Genomic DNA, 8,410 nt, shown 5'->3' on the forward strand with positions numbered 1-8,410 from the left:
ATGGTTAGTGTAATCTCGGCCTTCTGATTTCACTAAGGTAGTGGTTGCGTCCGCAGCCCTTTTGACGCGAGAGCGCCAACCCCCCGCTTCCAGAGTGGTGATTGGCTAGCCGGAGCTGGGGGCGGGCTGACCTCCACTCCGCAGCGCCGTCATCAGCTGGCCCCGCCCCCGAGGCGGGGCGGCTGCGAGCCGAGCCTGGGGCAATTATTTGCATGCGGCCGTAGGATTGGTCGCCCGGCTCCCGCGAGGAGGAGGGGAGAGGCAGCGCGCACTAGTGCGTGCGTGAGCTGGCGCGCGATAAAGGGCCCGGTCGCGCCGAGGCTCGAGCGGCCGTCGCCATTTTGTAAGGTTCTCTCTGACGCGGGAGCCGCCGCCACCGCCGCCGCCACCCGGAGGTGCGAGGGGGTCCTGTGGGTGTGTGGGGAGCCCGAGGGTGGACCGGGGCGGGCCAGGCCGGGCCTCGGCGGGTGGGGACGGCCCCGGGTTTGGGTCTCTCTGGCTACGGGAGGTCCGCGGGAGACAACGGTAGGAGGCGGGGCCGGGTCTCCGGAGGGGGCGGGGCAGGGGTCGGGTCGTGTCTTTGTTGGGGCGAAGGATCTGGAGGTTGGGCCGCTGGGGGGTTCCGGATTGGGGCCAAGAGGGCTTTTTTATTTTCAGAGTATCTTGAAAGGTGTTACCGCACGGGGAGAGGTACACAGATTTCCCTCCAAAACCTTGTGACCAGGGATGCTCAGATATATGTGCCCTTTCCCCCGTCTGGGCTCTTCTCTTTCCTGCCCCCCATATTAGTATTGTAAGACTTGAAAACAGCTAACCCTTTTACTTAAATGAGCCTCATATCATGGAGGTGATGAACAATGCAGTGTATGTTGACCCCTGACCTCCTGTTTGCATGCCACACACAACTCACTACTCCTTAAGACCAAACCTTTCGCCTTCTATTGAGAAAAAAATAACGGACGCGTATGTGAGGGTCTTGAAGGTGCCAAGAACTTCTTTGGAGGGTTAAACCAAATGCAGTGCATGGCTCCACCCCTAACTTTTGGAAATCTTGCTTCTTTCAGGCTTTTGTCAGGATGGTGAAGCTGTTCATCGGAAACCTGCCCCGGGAGGCCACAGAGCAGGAGATCCGCTCACTCTTTGAGCAGTATGGGAAAGTGCTGGAATGTGACATCATTAAGAACTACGGTTTTGTGCACATAGAGGACAAAACGGCGGCCGAGGATGCCATACGTAACCTGCACCACTACAAGCTGCACGGGGTGAACATCAACGTGGAAGCCAGCAAGAATAAGAGCAAAGCATCAACCAAGTTACATGTGGGCAACATCAGCCCTACCTGTACCAACCAAGAGCTTCGGGCCAAGTTTGAAGAGTATGGTCCAGTTATCGAATGTGACATCGTAAAAGATTATGCCTTCGTACACATGGAGCGGGCAGAGGATGCGGTGGAGGCCATCAGGGGCCTTGACAACACAGAGTTTCAAGGTGAACTGCTCTGGGGTCTGGGTGGCAGAAATGAGTGAGGTTTAGCTCAAGACAGAGGCAAGAACATAGAACCATGGTGCTGGCAGGGTGGTGTCTTCCATTCTATTTTAGCTGGAAATAATAGAAAGATTGTATATTTATCCCTCTCGAGCACAGTCTACTCATGGAGAAGTAAATATTCCCCTTTTCAGATTTGCCAAGATTGTCAGCTTCATAGTATTATAAACTGGGGGTTACTTTATCCTTTAGGCTTCATTCATTTGAGCGCTGTTGGAAGTTTAATCTGCCTGGGCACATGAGTACTGCATGAGAAAAGGGAGCTTAAAGGTCTGGCTTTCCTTTTTTCTTGACCAGAAAGCTTTACATCTGAGAGTTTAAATGTGTAGGGCTGATATTCTTTACTGCCTTGGGTGATGAGTTGTGGTGGGAAAGAGGAACAAGGACACCTGGAAGAATCCCTATATTGTGAATCTGGATTTGGGGGATTATGTTAGTGCTCAAATTTGTTGTTCAGCCTGTGAACTAGCAGAGCCAAAAACGATGCCATGGACTACAGATCCTCCTCGACTTAGGATGGGGTTATGTCCTGATAATCCATCATAAGTTGAAACTATCGTAGGTTGAAAATGCATTTAATAGTGCACTGTAGAGTATCAGTTGTTTACCCTTGATCGCATGGCTGACTGGGATCTGTGGCTCGCTACCACTGCTCAGCATCACCAAAGAGTATCGTCCCACGCACCGACTGCTAGTCTGGGAAAAGATCAAAATTTGAAGTACAGTTCCTACTGAATGTGTATTGCTTTCACACCATCAAAGTCAAACCATCGTAAGATATTCTAGTAAATAACATGTTATTTACACCAGTAATGAAGGTTATGTATGTGATTAATACCACAGGAGGTTGTCTGAAGACTCTAAAACTGTATGGTAGCCACTAGTCACGTGTAGCTAAATTTAAAATTCAGTTTCTCAGTTGTACTACACACATTGCAAGTCCTCAGAAGTCACATGAGGCAAGTGGCTACTGGATTAGTGCAGATATGGTACACTTCTATTGTAGAAAGTTCTGTTGGACAATATGTCCTACAAGTTTTTTGTTGACAGTATCATCTTGGATCACACATTTACAGCCACTTTTCAAGTTCATAAATTAATACCATTTTTTGTCTGCCATTAAAAACGGTTAAGTACTTAAGAGTCCTTTCCTAAACCTAGAAAACAAAAGAAATGGGAGAAGAGGAAAAGTTGACCAGATAGGGGTAAGAAAGTTTACAAATAGTGGAGATGGCAGGTAGTGCATCAGTTATCTCTGACCTTAGCCAGTGGTGCCTTGGCTTTCAGCAACTCTCCTAAGCGTAGGGCAAATGTTATAGAGAATTGTACCATTAACTAGTTATGTGACTTTGGACAGTGTTTTAATCTCTCTGTGCTTCATTTTCCCCACTTATAAAATAGAGTTAATGATCCTTGCAGTATCTCCCTCACAGGATGGTAGTGAGGCTAGAATGAGGTGCAATAGATGTAAGTGTTTTGACAGTAAAAACATTATATGGTGAAAAGTGAGTGAGTGTTGTTTGCAAGGGTGTGTTTCTCTTATAGTTAGAAATGTACTTAAAATGTGATAGTTTTCTTATTTGTATTTGTTTTTAGTTTATTTTAGAAAGTGTTGCATTTGAGACAGCTTTAAAATTATTTTCAAAAAATTTTTTTTGATATTTTCATTTGATAGGGGAGGGAATCATGAATGGACAGTGATGGGGAGAAATGGAGGTTCTCTTGACGTAACAAGCAAAACGTAAAAAGAATGCAAAGTAAGGTACAAACTGCAGAGATACTCTGGTAGTGTAATACTGCACATCCTTACCTTTTTAATATACAATTTAAAAAAGGATAGAGGCAAAAATATATATGTGGAAGTCAGTTAATTGGGGGAGCCGGCATAGAAGGAGTGTGTATTTTAATAAAGCAGGTTTAATTATTTTAGGAAGTGGATATGAGTAATGTAGTGATCCATAAGATTTTTTAAAACATCATCATTGGAAAAGAAAAATCTTTTATTTGGTTTTCATGTTCTTAGCCTGGCTCCTCTGGAGAAAGCACTCTACTCCAAGTTACACGTATGGACATTTTTATAATCAGCTGTTTTTTTCTAAAGATGATAAGAGAAAGATTGGCATTGGGATAAGTCACAGTTTTACAGAAAATACAGTCTAGATACCAATTTGTCACATTTTTCGATAAAGCTTTATCAGCTTTCGAAAGGTGGCCTCTTATAGTGCCACTTTGGGCATCTATTGAACCTTTATGTGTTAATGGCTGCCATTTAGGCATCTGTGTTGTATGATTTCTGAAAGGAAGCAGAATCTGTGTTTACCTGAATCTTTCAGGATCTGTTTCCACACAAGCAACTGCACCTGTATTGAGGTAGCAAACAGTTTGCATTGGAAGATTTTAAGCTGTTCCCAAGTAACAATTCAGGCAGCTGAATTGGGAATGATAGGTAAGAATTCAGGTGTCTCAGTTTTTCCCCCAATATGTAAACAAGCATTAAATTGGAATACTGTGTGTATCAGCTACATCCCCAGCCTTCTCTGGACCTTGGCAATTAAGACCCTAAGTTATCCACCTCAGCATTTTAATAGCCTCTGTTATTGGACTGGTTTTCTGGGAAATAAGCGCATTTCATTAACTTTTGGAGGTCTCAGAAAATTGTTAAACTTTGCGCCTAAGTGTAGGAAAGTGGTAGAATTTAATTTTCTTTCAGTTTCCTTTGCCCTGGTTTCTGAAGGTAATAGAGAAGCACGGTATTTTTTAATTATAAGAACGTTAGGGCAGCATTCCCCAACCTTTTTGGCACCAGGGACCGGGACTCCGAGAATCCGATGCCAGATGAGCTGAGGCAGAGCTGAGGCAGAGCTGAGGCGGTGATACTAGCGCAGAGGAGCAGCTGCAAATACAGGTGGAGCTTCACTCACCCTCCTGCCATTCACCTCCTGCTATGTGGCCCAGTTCCTAGGAGGCCACGGACTAGTACTGGTCCACGCAGCTCGGGGATTAGAAACCCCTGCGTTAAGGATTTAAATTAAAAGCCTAGTACAGCCTTTGGAAAGATTGTATGGAAAAAACTATCATATCACTTTTGTTATAGGTCTTTTAGTTTTAGGTAAAAAAAAAAATTTGACCTAAATCCTTTTCACAGCTATACAGAAATAGATTTTGCCATATATGTTTATAAACTTAGGGGTGAAGACTAAATACAGCGACAGAAACATCAAGGAAAAATCACTAGGTTTTCTCAAAAAAAAGGACCGAGAATCTGTAAAAGTAAAGAGCAAGTTAAATTGAAACTTTTTGCTAAAAATGTACTTTTAAGTCTCTGGATTGGCCGCTTTTTAGATTGGCATGGTTACTCCAGCTTCAGAATTAAAGTACAGTTTGTGTCTTGTGTCTGTCACACAGTAACGTTACCATGTGTGGTTGAAAGCCAAATAATTTGTAATTCTCCAGTCTAAATTATAGGGGACTCTACGTTTGCAGTATAAATTGGGGCAAAAATCTTGTGTTTCTGTTCTATGCATAGTTAGCATGTAGCTCTTAATAACTTCTAAGAATTAGAATGGGTGTATTTAAATCTTTGAAAACAGTAGAATGGCTAAATGCTGCTTTCAGATAGTTATTGCCATTTGGTACCTGTTGACCATATCAGTGGTGATGGATGCTACCTCTCTGCTAGCAACTGGAAGTAAAAACCTGAGCACCTTCGTTTCTGCTAAAGAAAGGGTTTTAAGTTGGAGGCAGCAACTACTAGAAACTGGGGTGGCAGGAATCTTAAGACTTTGGGCAGAAATGAGTTTGACTAAAGTGATATTACTGCACTAACCCGCTCCCCTCTCAGGGTCAGTGCATGGCGCTGTGCTGGCTGCCGTCCTGAATCAGGCTGTTTCCAACAGGATGGTGGAGCACGAGGCCTCCTATCGCATAACTGCATCCAGAACAAGGTCTGTTAAAGAGAAAGCAACTTGCTGATCGCGGAGGGGGGATTTATTCTGAGCAGCCCTTAGGAGTGATGCGAAGCCCGTTTTCTACGTCTATACTGGCTGCCTTTCGGCTACAATTCAAAAAGCATTGACTTGATCTCCAAAGTCTTAACACAGTTTGGGACTAAATACTGCCAAGAATACTGCATTCCTCAAACTGTTTTTAAAGACCTTGGATGCTTTCATCAGTAAGGGTTTCTGGGCTTGGTGGTATACAGGCCCAGGGCGAAGATGTTTCTTCTTTCAGCTGTACCTACTGCTGATCATTGCCTGGAAGTATGGATGTGGCTTGTTTGTATGGGAGCCCAGAAGACTTTAGGCAAATGCTGCATTTTTCTAACAAGTAGATAAACCCCAAGAATTGTAAGGCTACATGCAGGATGAAGTGATCATTTCATTACATGGGAGCACACCGTCCCTAAGAAACCAGTGCTGTTTCGAGATCCAATTCTTGCTCTTGCGAGCCCTTGGTCAAGTAGTTTTTCTTTTCCACAGTAGGCATGGTTTCACCCTTGTTGAAAAAAGTGGGGGTGGGGTTGAAATCTGGAGCGTCTTCTAAGTCTTAGACGTACTGCAGATAAAGCAGATGATGAGCCAGGTATGCAACATAGCCTTCTGTGACACCTGCAAAAATGGCTGGAGGAAACGATGGATAGAAGTTCACTGTGGTTTTTAAGCTGCATTAAATGCTCAGGCCTAACATGGCCCTGAGTAAATCAGGGAGAAGTTGGTAAGGTACTTTCCGAATCTGTTGTAACTGAGGTTTTGTTGGATATTTGATTTGAAAGAACTGGCAGGTTCTGAATCATTAAAATTTTCAGTCTAAGCAGTAAAAAGTGGAAACTTTCCATTTCTGGGTTTGGGCGGGGAAAGGAAAGTTGTAGAAACAGAAGTAGGGAATCGGTTGTAAGTAGAAAGGGTTGACTTGTTTCTAAGGACTCAAATTTTCTAGCTCTTCTCTGTATTAAAACTTCTTTTAGAGGGGATTGCTGAAATTGGGTCTCAGGAGTGTGTGTATGTACGTGTGTCTTATGCCAACTACTTCCATTTGGGGGAGGATAAAGAACGTCACTGAATTATAATAAATCTCATATCTATTTTCTCAAGGCAAAAGAATGCATGTGCAGTTGTCCACAAGCCGCCTTCGGACTGCCCCTGGGATGGGAGACCAGAGTGGCTGCTATCGGTGTGGGAAAGAGGGGCACTGGTCCAAAGAGTGCCCAGTAGATCGTACGGGTCGCGTGGCAGACTTTACCGAGCAGTATAACGAACAGTATGGAGCGGTGCGCACGCCTTACACCATGGGCTACGGGGAATCCATGTATTACAATGATGCATATGGAGCACTCGACTACTATAAGCGTTACCGGGTCCGCTCTTATGAGGCAGTGGCAGCAGCAGCAGCAGCTTCTGCGTACAACTACGCAGAGCAGAGCATGTCCCATCTGCCTCAAGTCCAGAACACAGCTGTGACCAGTCACCTCAACTCCACTTCCGTTGATCCCTACGACAGACACCTGTTGCCGAACTCAGGTGCTGCTGCCACCTCAGCTGCTATGGCTGCTGCCGCTGCCACCACTTCCTCCTATTATGGAAGGGACAGGAGCCCCCTTCGTCGTGCTGCAGCTGTGCTCCCCACAGTTGGAGAGGGCTACGGTTATGGGCCAGAGAGTGAGCTGTCTCAGGCTTCAGCAGCTGCACGGAATTCTCTGTATGACATGGCCCGGTATGAGCGGGAGCAGTATGTGGACCGAGCACGGTACTCAGCCTTTTAAAAACTGGAGGTGAGAGTGGGGTGGGTGTGGTTAAGAGATTCCATTTAGTTCCCTTGAAAGAGACCCATGCCGCATAGAGGAAACTAACGCCACCTGTTTGCTATCAGGACAGTAGTATCCAAAAGGTATAAATTACATGTTAGTCTTAAATATTTCTTTAGCTTAAGCTTGAGGTTCATTTGGCCAATCACTTTGTCTCTTCTGAGAGAACAAACTCAGAATATTGTTCTTTAATCGGGTATAAACAGATCTGGGTTACAGAAACATAGTCAAGAGAACTAACATTTGTTGAGTGCTCTCTGTGTATGTGTATATCATTTAATCCACACCATAAGCATTTAAAATATTTTCTCTTTTACAGAGAAGGGAACTAAGTGTCAGAGAAGTTAAGTCATCTGGTAATTGAGAGGTAGAGCCAGAATTCAGACTCAGGCCTGGCTGACTCCTAAACCTATTTTCTTTCCACTAAAGTCACTGTGGTGTGAGCTGAAGAGTACAGGTTCTGGAGTTAATGATGAATGTCACAGTGAGAATTTTAACTATAACTTTAGACTTTCAGTTGGCTAATAAAGCTAGAACTTAACTCATTAGCCTTTATCAGAGGAAACTCTTCTAATATATAGCTATAAGCCAAATAAAGTCCTATAAATTTTAGGTGTTTATTTCTAAGACACTCATTTGAAAGCAGAATGTTTTGATGCCACTGTCCCATGGAGTCCTTTCCTTACTAGTAATCTGGAGCATCTCGTTCTACATGGGCACTTAGGCAATATCTGCATAGCCTACGATGCTGTCATTTAGAGCCTGACGCTTCCTGTTTTTCCCCAGCAATTTTGTTTTGAGAGGAACGTATAGGGGACTAGATAAAACTGGTAAGTTTTTTGGATGTGTATAAAAATTGGTGGTGACCCTGGAAATTTAATTTTTCATACTTCAGAAAAATAGATACCAATGATGTCAGAATGGCAAGAATAATCAGGAGTATCTAGAGGTTGAGAAATCTCTTCATCTGAGTGGAAATGGCTTCATGACAACTTTCTATTCTCATGGTTTTCCTTTGAGATTGATTGGAATGGGAGGCCTAGTAGCAAAGTACCACTGAGTATC

General features: G+C 44.1%; 1 protein-coding gene across 6 annotated transcripts in view; it reads left to right on the forward strand.

The window, feature by feature from the left end:
• The first annotated feature begins 241 nt into the window (after positions 1-241).
• Positions 242-8,410, forward strand: part of LOC102895838 (RNA-binding protein 4B) — a 10,115-nt gene continuing 1,946 nt past the window's right edge. For 3 of the 6 annotated variants that reach the window (XR_439161.3, XR_439162.3, XM_006911041.3), the window contains exons 1-3: positions 265-395; positions 1,065-1,488; positions 6,636-7,312. Coding sequence is in view for 4 of the 6 variants with exons in the window: in XM_006911041.3 (XP_006911103.1) it covers positions 1,077-1,488; positions 6,636-7,303 (1,080 nt within the window). In the remaining 2 variants the exon portion in view is untranslated. Of the gene's footprint in view, positions 396-611; positions 691-1,064; positions 1,489-6,635; positions 7,313-8,410 lie in introns of those variants that run through there. The other 3 variants (XM_006911042.3, XM_025046177.1, XM_006911043.2) reach the window with 3 other exon arrangements.

Source organism: Pteropus alecto, unplaced genomic scaffold, assembly GCF_000325575.1.
Source record: "Pteropus alecto unplaced genomic scaffold, ASM32557v1 scaffold43, whole genome shotgun sequence".
Classification (NCBI taxonomy): Eukaryota; Metazoa; Chordata; class Mammalia; order Chiroptera; family Pteropodidae; genus Pteropus; species Pteropus alecto.